This window comes from Oryctolagus cuniculus, chromosome 4 (assembly GCF_051225735.1).
Source record: "Oryctolagus cuniculus isolate XC-2025 breed Fujian yellow rabbit chromosome 4, ASM5122573v1, whole genome shotgun sequence".
NCBI lineage: Eukaryota > Metazoa > Chordata > Mammalia > Lagomorpha > Leporidae > Oryctolagus > Oryctolagus cuniculus.
The window spans coordinates 85,825,814-85,843,453 of NC_142870.1; the positions used below are offsets into that span (position 1 = coordinate 85,825,814).

The 17,640-nt window shown below is 39.8% G+C and overlaps 1 protein-coding gene across 7 annotated transcripts in view; it reads left to right on the forward strand.

Moving 5' to 3' along the window:
- Nucleotides 1-17,640, forward strand: part of ATP13A4 (ATPase 13A4) — a 147,322-nt gene that overhangs the window by 96,327 nt on the left and 33,355 nt on the right. For 2 of the 7 annotated variants that reach the window (XM_070072349.2, XM_070072350.2), the window contains 7 exons: nt 2,674-2,837; nt 3,664-3,786; nt 5,190-5,269; nt 7,239-7,281; nt 7,655-7,764; nt 9,549-9,645; nt 11,338-11,410. In XM_070072349.2, coding sequence (XP_069928450.2) covers nt 2,674-2,837; nt 3,664-3,786; nt 5,190-5,269; nt 7,239-7,281; nt 7,655-7,764; nt 9,549-9,645; nt 11,338-11,410 — 690 coding nt within the window. Of the gene's footprint in view, nt 1-2,673; nt 2,838-3,663; nt 3,787-5,189; nt 5,274-7,238; nt 7,282-7,654; nt 7,765-9,548; nt 9,671-11,337; nt 11,411-17,640 lie in introns of those variants that run through there. The other 5 variants (XR_016232473.1, XM_089330837.1, XM_089330838.1 and 2 more) reach the window with 5 other exon arrangements.

Genomic DNA, 17,640 nt, shown 5'->3' on the forward strand with positions numbered 1-17,640 from the left:
TCATGTATTTGAATGTCCCTTTCTTTTTTCCAAATGAGGGATATTTTCTGTAATTATTTCACTGAGTAGACCTTCTATTCCATTCCCTCATTCCATACCTTCAGGAATGCCTAAGACCTATATATGTTGGGTCATTTGATAGTATCCCATATATCTCCAACACTGCTTTTAATTTTTCTAATCTCTCTCTCTCTCTCTTTTTTTTCATCTAACTGAAAAATTTCCAAAGATATGTCTTCTAGCCCCGTTATTGTTTCTTCTGCCTCACCAAGTCTGTTGTTAAGGTTTTCCACTGTACTTATTATTTGACATGTTGAATTCTTCATTTCTAATATTTCATTTTGATTTCTTTTCAAAATCTCTATTTCATGTGAGATTTTTATTCCTGTCATGTATTGGTTTCTTTAATTCCTGAATTTTATTCTCACTGCTTCTGAGTAATCCTATTATTAATCTTTTGAATTCTGTTTCAGGTATTTCATCAATCTCTTCATCTTCACATTCTAATATTGAAGCACTGATCTGCTCCTTTGGTGGGGGTCTTACTGTTTTCCTTATTCTTGTTTCTTGAATTTCTGATTTATTTTTAGGCATTCATGGAGATACTGGTTGGTTTTTTCCTCTGATGCCTTTTATCTTTGGACTATGCCTCTGTGGCTTTGTGGAGTGTCTGCTCTTTCAGTTAATACCCAGAGGCATGTGTTGTGTGTGGCTAGGGAGCTCTGTTCAGTGCTCCAGAGTGGGGTGAGTATCCTGAATGACACCCAACTTGGGGGCGATAGATCTGCTTTCTTACCAGAAGGGAAAGTTTGATCATCTCTGTTGGCATAATCACACTGTCACCTCCTCTTTTCCAAGGTGATCAATGTCCAGGTGTTAGCCCACAGTGGGTGCAATACTCATGCATGCTACTGTAACAACCACACAAAGGATCTGTGCAGGCCATCTGTATAAGCCTGGATCCCGTAGCAATGACTTACCTCAGGCAATCAGGGAGCTCTTAGTGTGTGGAGCTGCTCACAGTGATTGCCCAGAGACCCAGCTACACCCTACACCCTCTCATGCAGAGTTGCCACAGTCTCAGCACAGAAGGTCCCTATAATCATGGGGTACAGAGGATCTTCCCTGCCCTACTAGACTGTCACATCCACACAGAGGCAGAGATGTTCCCAGAGCAAGCTGCCTGTGAGTGCTCCCCCTAGGCTGTTTGGGCCTGTGATATGTTGAGAAACTGTGGTCACCTCACAGTCCCACGTGGGTGCCTAGCTCCCTATCATTCCTGCCAGCCAGACTCGAAGTCAATGGGGAACACACATTTTTCTCTTTGGTAAAATCCCTGGATTACAAGAGCTGTGGATTGTAGCCCCTTCCTGTGCCATGGTGGTGCTTTCTTGTTGCTGACTGCTGGGTGCATGGACCCCAGCCACTGCCACAGTTAATGACAAGATGGCTTCTCATCTTGACCAGTTGCTGTGTGTGCCACAAGAGGTGGAACAGCTGTTACACATGTCCTAAAGGTGCCCATCTTCTCTCAGCAAATTGCCAGACATCATTGTAGAGACAGTGTTGGGGGGAGAGATGTGTCCCCTTTCCCCCAACTATGTTAGCAGGTACCCTGTCCTCAACAGGGCTCCAGGCCAGACTCATGCCCAGCTCTTCCCCCAGCTATGTTTCCGATGGCAAGGGTTACTGTAGTCTGATCTTGTGATGGTTGTATTTTTATGTTTACTTTGTGCTTTAAGTTTTTTCAAATCCAGTTTTTGGATATCAAAACTTCATTTCTTAGCAATGATCAATATCTCCTTCAAATCATCTATTGAATTATCAGAGTTCTTAAGTCATATATTAGGATGAGAATTTCTCTAGGAAACCTTTTTTGTTTTCTTTTTTGGTGCTGCATTTGAATTTCCTTACTATTTTGATTGTAGCTTGCACCTGTTTCCAGGTGTGTCACTTCATCAGGCATGGATTCTTGTTGTTCTGCCTGATCTTTTCCTATCCAGCTTCTGGGGCTTCACAGAGAGGTAGTTACATTTCTCCATCAGATGGCTGAATCCCAATGGATCAGTAGATCTTTCCCAGGTGGTAAAGGTAGAATGGGCCTTGGTTGCAGAGCAGTCCTGTCAGTGCCCTGAAGTGCCCTGATGAAATGTAGCCACACCAGAAAAGCAGTCATGGAATCACAGGTCAGGGCTGAAAAAGACCTTAGATATGATTTCCCCTAGTGCAAAATAAGGACTAAACTTTTTTTGTGTGTGTCTGTGTGACAGGCAAAGTTAGACAGTGAGAGAGAGTCAGAGAGAAAGGTCTTCCTTTTTCTGTTGGTTCACCCCCAAAATGGCCGCTATGGCTAGCGCGCTGAACCAATCCGAAGCCAGGAACCAGGTGCTTCCTCCTGCTCTCCCATGCGGGGGCAGGGCCCAAGCACTTGGGCCATCCTTCACTGCCTTCCTGGGCCACAGCAGAGAGCTGGACTGGAAGAGGAGCAACCGGGACCGAATCTGGTGCCCCAACCAGGACTAGAACCCGGGGTGCCAGTGCCGCAGGTGGAGGATTAGCCTAGTGAGCCGTGGTGCCAGCCAGGACTAAACTTCTTACAGTGGCTTATCAGGCTTTGTACTGTTTCGTTTCATATGTTCAATGTCATCTCAGGATACTCTTCCTTTCTTCCAGGTGACAATCTTCAGACTGCAATAACAGTGGCCAGGAAGTCTGGGATGGTTTCTGAAAGTCAGAAGGTCATTCTCATTGAGGCAAATGAAACGACTGGATCCTCATCAGCATCTATATCCTGGAAATTAGTGGAGGAGAAGAAACACATTGCATATGGGAATCAGGTACCCCTGAAACAGCCTCTCTGCTGTGTTACCTCACTGGTCCCACAGAGCCTGCAACTCAGCAGCTGTGACTGGTGATTATGTGTATGACCTAGAGTCAACATGCTTCTTCAAAGGTCTCACACACAGGCAGTTCAATGAACTCAGTTAAATCTATATTCCATTCTGTTCCTACTGAGCTCTCAGGTATAGTTCTTTCCTGGGTGTTGGAAATAATTCATTCTTTTATGCTTCAAAAAGTTGTTGGTTTTGTATGAGAAGGAATGTGGTAAGCAGCGCTGTGAATCAAATTTCCTGTTTCCTTTTTCTTGTCTTGTCAGCCACCCTGTTGTGTTCAGAGGGGATTTAGTCCTTGGGAGAGACATTGTTGTGTTCATCAGAAAAGCAGACTATGTCTTCAGGGTGGGGTTGGGGGAGTTGTATTCATTTATCTCCAGTCTCATCAGTATTCTCTCTCCATTTTGCCCTTGCTGAACACTATTAATTCTGTAGGAAAAAATAGTAAGTTGTCACTTCAGGGAGAAATTTGTTAAGCTGCAGTGTTTTTGTATTTATCACTTGAAACATGTGAAAAGTGCTCTTCTCTGGGACTCACTGAGATCAAATTTGGATGAGAACAGGACATGAGTAAGTGATATTCTCCTATTCACTAGTGGCTATGATGTGCAAAGATTCATCCAGCAAAGAGACACTGCTTCTCTGGGGAATGAGGAATGTGACTTTTAAAGAGAAACCCTGGTCTGTCTCCACTCCCTTCTCCAGATGTGCTTGTGGTTTTAACCATCTATCAGGTGGAAGAGTCTAAAACAACTGCTTTGCTTTGCAGGACAATTACATTAACATCAGGGAAGAACTCTCTGATAATAGTAGAGAAGGAAGTTACCATTTTGCTCTAAGTGGAAAATCCTTCCATGTTATAAGTCAACATTTTAGCAGCCTTCTTCCAAAGGTAGGTTCTGATAGGGCTACCATCTCCCTGAGAAGATGCTTATGATGTCAATTATAGAACAGTGTCCCAAATAATTACAAACCTCTAAGTAGATAAGATATATCTGGCTGGTTTGAAGTATAACACAGATAGTGAATATTTTTGCAGAGGTTGCTGTTGTCTCATTTACTGCTGGATTTTAAATAAACTTGAAAGCCAATTTCTACCACCTCTAGGATAATGTGTTCATGATTTGTCAAATCATAGAGATTGATTTGGGGTAGCTGTGACTATATTGTCATGATTAGTGGTCTTATGGTATGGTGGAAGTGGAAATCCTATAAACATACAGAAATAAATAACAAAGGACAAAGAATAAATAAAGCCTAAAGGATAAAAAAATAAAGAAATTCTGTTAGATTTTTGGTAGAGACTTCTGTACTGACCCTCATCAGAGTGTTAAACTTGAAGTTTTTCTGGTGAAGAACAAGCCTATATTGGGAACAAGTAAGATATCTGTACCTCTATATTTAACAAACTATAGAAGACATATATATATATATATATAAAAACATATATATGATGTATCTATATATAAACATATATATATGATGTATATGTATGTAACTTTAATGGGCTTCAAAAAGTTCGTGGAAATAAGAGAATGAAAAGATAATACAAAATTTCTAAAAACTTTTTGAAGTCCTAATGCATATATGAACCAACTAGAGAAGGGTGTGTTCAATATAACATAAAAGGATATTATGTATATTCAATTGCTCATCATTTTAGGCACTATTTAAGAAAAAGAGAATAAACACTTTGAGAGAACACTAACCTGAGTTTACTGCCAAGAAGAGCAGGGAACACATAGATCTAACACAGAAGAACTTAGATTCTGTAGGAGGGAACTTAGGTGGCTAGGACTGGCTCATGTTTTACTTCCTCCAAGCCATCAATGTTCCATACCCTAGGTTAGCTTTGGGATATCTGCTGACTTTAATAATTGATCAGGTCCAGATTAATATGGTTAAGTCAAAGACCACAAATAGCCACTATTCACCATGAGGCTGTTTCTTTGCTTGTTATGAACGATTTCCCGAGAAGCAGTTGCTTCTTTTCATGACCTCTTTCTATGTTGCAATTTCTCACACTCTACTTGTTCAAGGTTCCATTAAGCTCAAGATTTTTCAGGACCATGTTCTTTTTGACACCTGGGCTAAATTCTTATGGGTCATCTTTACCGATGTTTGGTTTCAACTGGTCATTTAACTGATGACCAAAGTCTCAATTTCAGCCTTAGAAGAATGGATCCTTGGAAACACTTTCTCATTCATCTGATGTTATCACCCTGATATTGTTCTGAATGTTATTAATAATTTCATGTATGACTACCTGACATCATAAAAAAATTTTCCTTACAGATACTGATCAATGGGACCATCTTTGCAAGAATGTCTCCTGGGCAGAAATCCAGTCTGGTGGAAGAGTTTCAGAAACTGGAGTAGGTTCTTTGCCAATTTAGGTGGTGGGCACTGCATGAAGGCAGAACGCTCAGGGGGGAATCTAAGAGACACAGTTTGGTTAGGGGATTGGTCTTACCATGACTACCCTTGAAGATCAGCAAGGGAGCTTTGAAGAAAGTAGCAACACCAGGACACTGCTATCCAGAGATACTGATTCAGCTTCTCATATGGGGCTTAGACATTAGCATTTCTTTCAAAGTTCTTTACAATTTAGCATCCAAAATTGAGAAACACTGGACTAGAACATAAGGACATGAAGTAAATGGTGATAAATATGACTGTAGAGGTTATCTGAGCTCAGTTCTTGTGGATACTATGAGAATTTATATTTCATTTTTATAATGTATCATCCCAGTTATAATAGAGGGAGATTAATATGACACAAGACTTATAATTTATAACACTAAAAGTTTTAAAATATTCTTAAGCCAAAGCATTCTCTCCAGTCTAAATTCTTATCTTCTAACATAAAAGTTCTCATTTTCTAGACAGAATGGGCAGTCCAAATAAAGTGCCCATCTTCCAGGACCCTTGATTTTTGTTCATGGAAGCCCACATGTAGCAATGCTAGACAACATCCATATGACTTCTACTCCTATTCACTCCTCCTCTACCCTTCCACTCACCTGCTTTAGTCATTAGGATAGTAGCTCCATCAGAAAGCCCAGTCTCCTCTACTTGCGTGAAAGAGGGTAAACTAGTTAGAAAAAATGAGGTAACTAGTACAAAAGCCTGTGTTGTGAATGTTGCATTTAAAAAAATTATCAATACTCTTTGTATACAATTCAATTGAAAATTATCCAATTATCCACCCAGACTCAAAAACCATCCAAAAGCAGCAGAAACATTTTCCTTCTTCAACATCTGTGCTTGGCACTGTGTTTTTGAGTTGAGTGACTACTGACAGGTTGAAGTTCTTCTCCTGTCAGTGTTAATAGCACCAACAACTTATACTTATCACATTAGACTTTTTTTTTTATTTTTGACAGGCAGAGTGGACAGTGAGAGAGAGAGACAGAGAGAAAGGTCTTCTTTTGCCGTTGGTCCACCCTCCAATGGCCGCAACGGCCGGCGTGCTGCAGCCGGCGCACCGTGCTGATCCGATGGCAGGAGCCAGGTGCTTCTCCTGGTCTCCCATGGGGTGCAGGGCCCAAGTACTTGGGCCATCCTCCACTGCACTCCCTGGCCACAGCAGAGAGCTGGTCTGGAAGAGGGACAACTGGGACAGAATCCGGCACCCCGATTGGGACTAGAACACGGTGTGCCGGCGCCGCAAGGCGGAAGATTAGCTTAGTGAGCCGCGGCACCGGCCCACATTAAACTTTTAAGACACCTTCCAATTCAGCACCTCATTTAATACCCATATAATTTTGTATGGGAGTAAAATGATGGCCCAAATGATACACTGTCAAGGTCAAAATCTAAATTCCCTATGCAAGTTCTAACCATGTTTAGTCCTGCTATTCACCCTGATGGGATATGACACAAGGCATACTTGGAACAAAACAGCACATATTACTCCACAAATATGTATAATTTTTCTATGTCTGCTAATACTTTAAAAAATAAAAATATGCATGATATGCACATTTAAAAAATCTGTATCTTACAGTTTCAAAACTTGTGCACTCTCCACCGTGTGTTGATGCTTCAATCACATAGTCATGAATATCCTGTGTTAAAACTGAAAAATCTCTTCTCTCTACAGTGAGGGGCAGGGTGTACATGAAATACTCAGAGTCAGAAACAATGTACTGGATTTCTCAATGGGCTGTGTAACTGCTGAGCCACACTTTACTTTGAGTCAAATTAGACTCTTGGAAAAACTCCTTAAAATAAATATTAATATTAAACCCTGTTATAATGGTCACCTTATCTTTTTAATTGGAGAAATTAGCTGGTAAGAGAGCTTTGATCTCCTGTACAATTGACATGATTCCCTTTTAGTTACTTTGTAGGTATGTGCGGTGATGGAGCCAATGACTGTGGGGTAAGTAGCTGGAAGCACGGGAGGCCAGAATCTCACAACCAGGTCCATTCCTCTGGAGCCCCTTGGTGACGGTATCTCCTGGGACACACACACTCTCTCTATTCCCTTTGATAATTTGGAAGGTTTAGACTTAAAGACACACAATGACTTACTGATCAGGACAGGCTAAGTGGGGTGGAATTTGATTCTGGAGTTTCTATTGCTTTAACTATGTGTTCCAATATTATTTCTTTCTTATGCAACAGGTAGGGTAAAGTTGATCCTCTCCTGGCTAGTGTCTGGGCCCACAAAGACACCTGTGTCCAGCTGGCCTCTTCTTATGTAGAGATATGTGTGAGTCTACATGAACATTAAGGTGACTCTTTGCTTTCAGGCTTTGAAAATGGCTCATGTGGGCATCTCTTTATCAGAGCAGGAAGCATCTGTGGCATCACCTTTCACTTCCAAAACTCCAAACATTGAGTGTGTACCTCACCTGATCAAGTAAGTAGGTGCTTCTCCCAGCACTGTTTTCTCTCTCATTTTGAGGTGCAGATAACAATATTCTGAATGGGAAAGATCTGGAAACTTTGTGTCTGCTAGGCGGGGAAAAGATGTTTTGTGGAAAAATACGATCAAATATTCTACTGACAAATGGTTGTACCAGAAGTTAAAATAACATTGGGAGAAGAGTGGAATTATCAATGAAATATATTGACTAGGTTATTTTTGGATGATTGGAATCTGGACCTTGTTAAGACTGATTTGAAAAGGTTGATTATTCTCTTATCTTAAAAATGTATGTCCTTTGATGGTTTATACTGGGGTATTGAGAGAAACTCACTTGCCTTCCTTCTTTCTTGCTTTTTTATTCTTCCTTGAGATACTCTACTTATTCCCAGTTTTCAAAATTTGTTTTGATCTTCGCCACTTCCACTGAAATTTCCCTACATGCTTTACTTTTCTCCCTCAGAATGTGTACATCTGCTGCATTTTATTGAATGGTAGCATTGTGCCTGCTCTTGGTTATTATAACTAGCATGTGTTTACAGCATGAAAAGTGCTTTAATGCCTACTTATACTTCAAAACAGCTCAGAGGTATAGGGATCGTTATTGTTCATTCTAAAAATTAAGAAGTAGAGTCTCAGCGTACTTAACCAATATAAGTAAACTCACATAGCTATGTGTGGTTGGAGATTGCTTTAGTGTTGACTTTGTTTACATGCTTTTTATTTACATATATCATCCTTTTTCCATAATATTAAACTAATTGCTTGACTGACTCCTCTAGGTTTTTAAGTTTATTCACGTATTTGGCAAATATTTACTGGATAAAGAGCCAGGAACCAATGATGATAAATATAATATTTTACCAAGGTTGATAAAAACTGTCAGTTTAAACAAACTTGGTAATGAGAAAGGTAGCAAGATGGCTGGAGAGGTGGAGTTGGCTGCTTTGGAAGAAGCAGGTGGGAAAACTGTTCTAAGGAGGTAAACAAAGAGAAGCTACCTTCCAGGCAGAGCAAATAGCAGCAGCGAAACTGCAACACAGGACAAAACCTGGTTTGAAGGTCAGAATTTGGAACCCTTGGTAATCATTATGACCATAAGTAAATTTTGGAAACTTTATTTTTTCCACAAATGGATTAGATAAAAGGGGCATTTTATAAGTCCTTTTTAAAAAACTGTGTATTACTTACTCAAAGTCAATCAACAATACACAAGTGAATATGATTGCTGATCCGTTCTATTTAAATTTGATGTTTGGCTAATTTGAGTGTGTATTTTGATCAAGTTTTAGAAAAGTTGGGACTGCCAAAGTGAATCTTGAATGAGGGATTTGTCAGACTTGTGAAGCACCTGCATACACACAGCCTTCCAACTTGCAATCTTAGTTAATTACCCTTAATGCACGGATGAAGAAACCAAGACAAGGGCTATCACAGTACTGTGAGATCTGGGGCCAGCTCTCTGATCCCTGCCCTTGAGCACAGCGGCTGAACAATGTCCACAGAAGGTACAAGAGTCCTAGCATATCTGGGCTTCTTCACCAGAACAAGGCCCATGAACTGTGGCCTGGAACTGGCCTTTCCTGAACATCTCCACAGTTGTTCAGAAGCACACTGACAGCTCGCTCCCACTGGCTTGGGGCTGTCCAGTGTGTCAGAAAACAATGGCATCATCAAACTTCTGACTTTTTTCTCCTGAGCTGAGCCAAATAGCACAATTGACTCGTTTCTCCCCATTACTTTCCCCTCATTCCCTTTCCATCTCTTTTCTTACACAGGGAAGGACGTGCAGCTCTCGTGACCTCATTTTGCATGTTTAAGTACATGGCTCTGTACAGCATGATTCAGTATGTTGGTGTTCTGCTGCTCTACTGGGTATGACTTGGGACCGAGGCTCTTGGTTAGTGAGAACTAAGCAAGCGGCGGGCACTCTCAATGTCTAATGCCTCTTAGGGAAAGACTGCTAATAATATACGTGTGCATCATCAGCCCCTGTAAAATGATGCTTAAGATTTTATCGTTAATCAGAAGCAGATGAACACACACAGGAGAAATTGTTGGTGCTGACTCTGAGTATTAACAGAAATGTTTTACTGGTGGTAGCTGAGGATCAGAAATGAATATGTCCCTTCTCTTCTCACTGTTGCTTTCACTTGCTTGCTCCAAGTCTGTCTTTCCAATTTCATTTTGGTTCTTCTCTGACATATCTCTCGGTAAATAGATGGTCTCTGGATAGGGGTGCTGGCAAATGCTTTGTAACTGGCTCTCCATGGGAAAACAAGTCCTGCTGATTAATGTTCACCAATTACACAGGGCTAGTACTTCCATCATAGCCAGGTTCAAGCTGTCTATGTGTTGTCACTAAATGTTGAGTAAGGAAGAGATGTCCTATCACATACTGTTACATGGTACCTGCACAGCATAGATTCAAGAGTTGTGAACAGCTCCAAATACAGACAGCAGTAAAATATATGGAAATAATCAGGAAGTACTAAGCTTTAAGTATTTATTAACTTTGTTTTTAATATAATTTATTTAATGCTGTATTTGTATGTAACTGCCAGCTCACGACCTTCCTGAAAATTTAAGAATTGTTTGTCAGAGTTAGTACAAACGATCATACCACTGGTTCCTTGAATATAGGGAGTTGAAAACTGGCATATTATACCATAAGAAACACATAGAACTTGTGGTGGCTTTTTTATTTAAAAAGATATAAAAGGAGAAAAGACATGGCTATTGTTTGTGAACCCAACATTTGAGCTTATTCTGTTAACTAACACCCAGAAAAGGGATTTCATTTGTGTTGTAAGTATCTAGGTTTACCTGTATATCTTTCTCTTTTCTCTGAGTTACAGATTTTCATTTCATTGCATTCAGCCTACCTACATCTTTTCACATTCACTGATGAGTGTGCTAGAGAAATATAGGTTATTTATGGAAATTTGGCCATATTTTGAATATCAATAACTTATACTCAAAATTAGAATCAAATATGAGATCTCATTAAGGTCTTCCCACCAAGAGATGAAGAATAAGGAAGTCATTTCGTTGAAATCATTAAGCCCTGAAAACTTACTCCCACAGTATTAACAGACTAGGTTAGGATGTTCTAACGTCTCATCTAACAACACCTAATGCACAAATAGTAGATTCAGTTATTCTCATTTTCCATCAGTAAAATTTAGGTAGTACTGTCACATATATGCCACTTTTTACTGTTGGGGATGTAGTCTTATATTGAGCCAGACTGAAGCCTATATTTCCTGCTAATAAGTAGAAAAGGCCACAGGTGAATGTGGTAGAGAGGAATGTTTCCCTCACCAACAGTAACAGTGATGCACCAAGACTCAGCCCCTGCTGGTCAGAGAGTGTCACAGGCATGGTGTGGCCTGTGTCCTCCAACACCACTGCTCACCACCCCAACATACCTGACCACACCATCTCCCTGGCCATTTATTTGGAAAATCCTATGTTTTAGAGAGAAAATGAATGCAGTCGATGTAAAACTTCATCCAGAGATTATTATTTTTTTTTAAGAAAATATGCTTTCCTTTTTATTTTCAGGAGACAAACAGCCTTTCAAATTACCAGTTTCTGTTCCAGGATCTGGCCATTACAACTCTTATTGGGGTAACAAGTAAGACGTTTTTAAAGACTATTTTCCCAAGAGGGGCTCCCCTCAGCTGGCTTCCTGTATCCCGGAAAGATTTGTCTACCATGAAGGACAGCATCAGTAACAGTGTGGTGTGACTTATTCCCAAAGATAGATAGATAGATAGATAGATCAATCTTACTGAACCCATCTATGTATCCATGTATCTATCTATGTATCCATGTATCTGTCTGTCTATCTATCTATCCAACCATCTACCCATCCACCCAACCATCCATCCATTTTTCTATCTGTTAGCAATAGAGTATTGAAAGTGTTAGCAAATGAGAGGCTGGGTGGTTAGTTTGCTGTTTTCTGCCAAATATAGAGCTTTCTTAAAAGATCAAATATGCATCTTGAAAATCAGCCACACTGACATTAATGTACTTTGAGTTCCAGTTGTAGTTGAAATGTGCCCAGTTTTTTGCCTTTAATGCTAAATAATATTGCATTGTCTGGATGTATCACAAGTTACTTATTCATTCAGTTTTTCTTAGACTTATTTATTTGAAAGCCAGATTGAGAGAGAGAGAGAGAGAGAGAGAAAGAGAGAGAGATAATCTTCCATCCACTGGTTCACTCCCCAAATTGCTGCAATGGCTGGGTCTAGGCCAGGCCAAAGCCAGAATCCTCTTCCAGGTCTCCCACATGGGTGACAGGGGCCCAGGTAGTTGGGACATCCTCTGCTGCCTTTTCCCAGGACATTAGCAGGGAGCTGGATTGCATCTGCGACACAAATTGTTGCCAATATGGGATGTCAGCATCGCAGGCAGTGGCTTTACCACATAGCCGGCCTCATATGTTTACTTTTGAAAGAAACCACTAAACTGTCTTCCAAGGTAGCTATATGGTTTTGTGTTTTCACCAGCAGTGAATGAGAGTTCTCGTTGTTTCATATCATCACCAACATTTGATGTTGTCAATGTTCTGAATTTTGATCTAATAGATATGGAATGGTTCCACTTGTGTCTTGATCCTATTTCCTCCTTTGTCAAGGATGTTGTTCCTGTAACAATCCCTTTTTCCATTGTCATCAACTTTTCTCTGTTCTACTAGAGCATTCTCACCAGCATATATGTTCTTGTATCTATTTTCTTTCAAACTCCTTCTTGACCCCAAACCCGTCACTAGTTACTATTCCCTTTATTCCTAAATGCCCCAAACAGTTATGTGCACCTACTTATCTATTTCACATCTCCAATTTTACTACCATTTTGTTTCTATCAGCCAGATTCTGGGTATAAGCTTGGATTTTTGACTTGTGATATTTGGTAGAAAGCAGTGGTATGTTTGCAACTGTTTAACAGTTGTCTATATGTTGTATTTATGTGAGTTTATTTTAAACTTAACTGAAAATAAAAATATGTAGTGAGCAAATTGTGAATTTTATTAGCCAATTAATTCACAAAACATGCTTTTGTTGAGTTTTAATAAACTCTTGTGTCCATAATCAAACTTTTGATGGCAATTGATGACTGAGTTAGTTCTAATATAAATGTCAGTTGATTATTTTCACCTTGAGCTGAATGAGGAAGCCAGAAGAAAAATAATAAAGGTTATTTCACAACTTCAATCATTCATCTGTTGATATGGGCAACCTATTTATTGACTCTAATCATACTTCTTTAATGCTGTATGGTATTTCCTCAATTTTTATACAGTATTTACAATGTAATGGATATGATATGAAACCTTTTTAATTTTAATGTTCATTACTGACTTCAAGGACATAGATAATCTTATAATGTGGTAACAGTAATTGGGAAGAAGAATACACATGGCTTCCGAGATGGCAGAGTAGGGAAGGAACTTACTGCTCTAGTCTAGGAGAAGACAGTTTAAAAAAAAGTGGAGAGAGTGTAGTCTCAGGGAAGAGTTAGGGAGAAAATGGCAGAGGAAACTCTATACAAAGTAAAGGGACACAGTGGACCTATGTGGAGGGCGTGGATGCCCACAATTCAGGACCAGAGCTGCAGAGAGCCAATGTACCAGCACTGGAGAGTGAGGTGAGACCAGACTGTAGCAGCCCAAGCCACTGGCAACAAAGCTGCAGGAAGAGCCTAGAGGGAACCCGGCTTGGAGCCTTGTGGGTGATAGTGTACCTGCCAAACTAGAGAAGAAACAAAAAAGGAGGGACACATTTATCTCTCCCCAGTCACCTTACAATGACATCTTGTAATAAGCAGATAGAGTGGGCACCATTTTGGACATATTTATCAGCTGCACCAGCTCTTGTCTGCACCCAGCAACCAGCTGAGCAGAGACTCCTGACTCTGATGGGGAGAACTAACAGGGTGCTTCGTGATCATGAGTGTGGGGGGCTTGTGTGCCAGAACTGTGAAAAAAAACTGAGACTGTGTGAGAGGACTCACAGTGTGGCTGGGACTTTGGGCTGTTACTGTGGAAGACTCAACATGCTTAGGGCTTCCTGGTTACCTGATGATGGACTATGCTGGTGAATATGAGCTTCCAAAGAGGGCTGCACAGATCCTTTGTGTGGTTCTTGGGGCAGAGCAGACAAATATTATACCCACTAGGGCTAGTGTTAAGGCACTTGTCTCCTTTGAGGAGAGGAGATCATCATAGACACAAAAATCCTCCACAAAATTGTAGCCAATCAAATCCAACAACACATCAGAAAGATCATTCACCCAGACCAAGTGGGATTTATCCTTGGTATGCAGGGATGGTTCAACATTTGCAAATCAATCAATGTTACATTACATTAATAAACTACTGAACAAAAACCATATGATTATCTCAATAGATGCAGAGAAGCATTTGATAAAATACAACACCCTTTCATGATGAAAACTCTAAGCAAATTGGGTATAGAAGGAACATTCTAGAAGGAACAATCAAGGCAATTTATGACAAACCCACAGCCAGCATCCTATTGAATAGGGAAGTGTTTGAAGCATTCCCACTGAGATCCAGTATCAGACAGGGATGCCCACTTCATATGTAATATAGTCCTGGATGTTTTAGCCAGAGCCATTAGGCAAGAAAAAAATCAAAGGGATAGAAATTGGGAGGGAGGAAGTCAAACTATCCCTATTTGCAGATGGCATGATTCTATATATAGGAAATCCAAAATACTTCACCAAAAAAGAATTTGGTATAGTAGCAGGATATAAAAATCAACATGCAAAAATCAACAGTGTTTGTATGTACTGACAATGCCAAGGCTGAGATTGAGCTTCTAAAATAAAGCCCATTTACATTAGCTACAACAAAAATCAAATACCTTGGAATAAATTTAACCAAGGATGTCAAAAATCTTTACAATGAGAATTACAAAACATTAAAAAAAATAGGAGAACATACAAAAAATGGAAACATCTCCCATGTTCATGGATTGGAAGAATCAATATCATCAAAAATGTCCATTTTTCCGAAAGTAATTTTCAGATTCAATGTGTTACTAATCAAAATACCAAAGGCATTCTTCTCAGTTCTAGATAAAAATGATGCTGAAATTCATATGGAAAGACAGGTGACCTCAAATAGCTAAAGCAATTTTATACAACAAAAACAAAGCTGGAGGGGCTGGCATGGTGGTGCACTAGGTTAATCCTCTGCCTGTGGCACCAGCATCCCATATGGGAGCCGGGTTCTAGTCCTGGTTGCTCCTCTTCCAGTCCAGCTCTCTGCTATGGCCCGGAAAGGCAGTGGAGGATGGCCCAAGTGCTTGGGCACCTGCACTCACGTGGGAGACCAGAAAAGAAGCTCCTGGCTTCAGATTGGCGTAGTTCAGTTCTAGCCGTGGTAGCCATTTTGGGAGTGAACCAATGAAAGGAAGACCTTTCCCTCTGTCTGTCTCTCTCACTGTCTATAACTCTACCTGTCAAATAAATAAATAAAAAATCTTAAAAAAAAAAAAGCCGGAGGCACCACAATACCAGATTTCAAGAAATACTAGTAGGCAGTTATAAACAAACAGCCTGATACTGGTGCAAAAACAGATGCATAGACCAATCGAACAGAATAGAAATGCCAGAAATAAATCCAAGCATCTACAACCAACTTATATTTGACAAAGGAGTTAAAATCAATCCCTGGAGCAAGGATAGTTTCTTCAACAAATAGTGCTGGAAAAACTGGATTTGCACATGCAGAAGCATGAAGCAAGACCCCTATCTTACACCTTACACAAAAATCCACTCAACCTGGATTAAAGATCTAAATCTATGACCTGACACCATCAAATTATTAGAGAACATTGGGGAAACCCTGCAAGAGATTAGCACAAAGAGTTCTTGGAAAAGACCCCAGAAGCACAAGCAGTCAAAGCCAAAATTAACAAATGGGATTATGAAATTGAGAAGTTTCTGTACTGCAAAGGAACACGCAGCAAAGTGAAGAGACAACCAACAGAATGGGAGAAATTATTTGCAAACTATGCAACTGATAAAGGATTAATAATGAGATTATACAAAGAAATCAAGAAACTCCACAACAGCAAAATAAATAACCCAGCTAACAGATGGGCAAAGGACTTAAACAGACATTTTTCAAAAGAGGAATCTAAATGGCCAACAGAGACATGAAAAAATGTTTCGGATTACTAGCCATCAAGGAAATGCAAATCAAAACTTCAATGAGGTTTCACTTCACCACAGTTAAAATGGCTTTCATGCAGAAATCAACAAACAACAAATCCTAGTGAGGGTGTGGGGAAAAAGATACCCTAATCCATTGTTGGTAGGAATGTAAACTGGTATAGCCACTGTGGAAGACTGTATTGAGATACCTCAAAAATCTAAATATAGACCTACCATATGACCCAGCCATCTCACTCCTGGGAGTTTACCCAAGGGAAATGAAATCAGTAAATAGAAGAGTTAGCTGCACCCCCTTGTTTATAATTCACAATAGTTAACACATGGAATCTACCTAAATGCCCGTCAACTGAGGACTGGATAAAGACATTATGGGATATGTGCACTATGGAATGTTGCACAGAGGTAAAAAACAAAATCCAGTCATTTGCAACAAAAATGGATGAATCTGGAAAATATCATACTTAGTGACATGAGCCAGTCCCAAAGGGACAAATACCATATGTTCTCCCTGATCTGTGAGAACTAATAGTGCACCTAAAATACATTCTGTAGAAGTGAAATTGACACTTCAAGAAGGGATGACTTGAGCTGCCCTTGCCTTGACTGTTGAGGAAAAATTTCATATTTTTTTGTATTTTCGTTTTTTTTCATATTTTTATTGAACTCTTTAGTTAACATAGAGTTTTATATGTGTGTGTGTGTGTGTATAAAATCAATTGAGGATGGATCTTAGTAAAAAATAAAAGTAGGAATAAGAGAAGGAGGAGGAAGTTTGTAACTATAAGGCTTTATAGTTTTGCATATATTCCTATGTGTAGATTCCTTTCTTCTAAGGCTATAATTTAAAAATTTGTCATGAGACTTTAAATCCCATGAAGCTGGGTGGTAAGAATGCCATCTTAAGTGTTAAAGTGATCATATTAAGTGTTGAAGTTTGAATATAGATAGGATTAAGTGTTAAAGTGAACATATAAATAGGATCAAGTGACTGGTAATAATAATAGATAGAATTAAAAAGGAGAGGATGTTCCAACATGGGAAGCAGTCCACACAGTACACTCATAGAATGACAATCACTTTAAGTAACACTCTGACCCCAGAATTAGCCCCTAGTCTGGCTGAAAAGCCTATGAGAGAATTTTAGGCATGGAAAGCCAAGACACTGTGGCAAAAAATGTTCTACATGAAGGATCTCTGTGAGTGAGACCCCAGGGGAAAGAAGTGGCCATTAAAGAAGGATGTACTTTTTTCTAAAGGGAGGAGAGAACTTCCACTTTGCTTATGGCCTTGTCTAAATACTGATGGAGTTTGTGGAGTCAAAAGGCTTCCATAGCCTAGGAAGCTCATGTCAAGAGGCTTGGGTGGTCACTGACACCACACATGAGACTATTAATTGTTAAATTAACAACAGGAGTCACTGTGCATCAACTCCCTGTGAAGGACCTCTGTCTACAATAAGTTATATTATGAGAGTTAATTGTAAAACTAGTTCTCAGTTTTTTTGTGTGTGTGTGCCTGTGTTTGCAAATTATTTAAATATTTTCTTAGTATAGAGTTTGTCTCTGTGTACAAAGTTAATTGAAAATGAATCTTAGAATGGGACTAGAAAGGAGAAAGGGAGGAGGGGTAGGAGTGTGTGTGGGAGGGCAG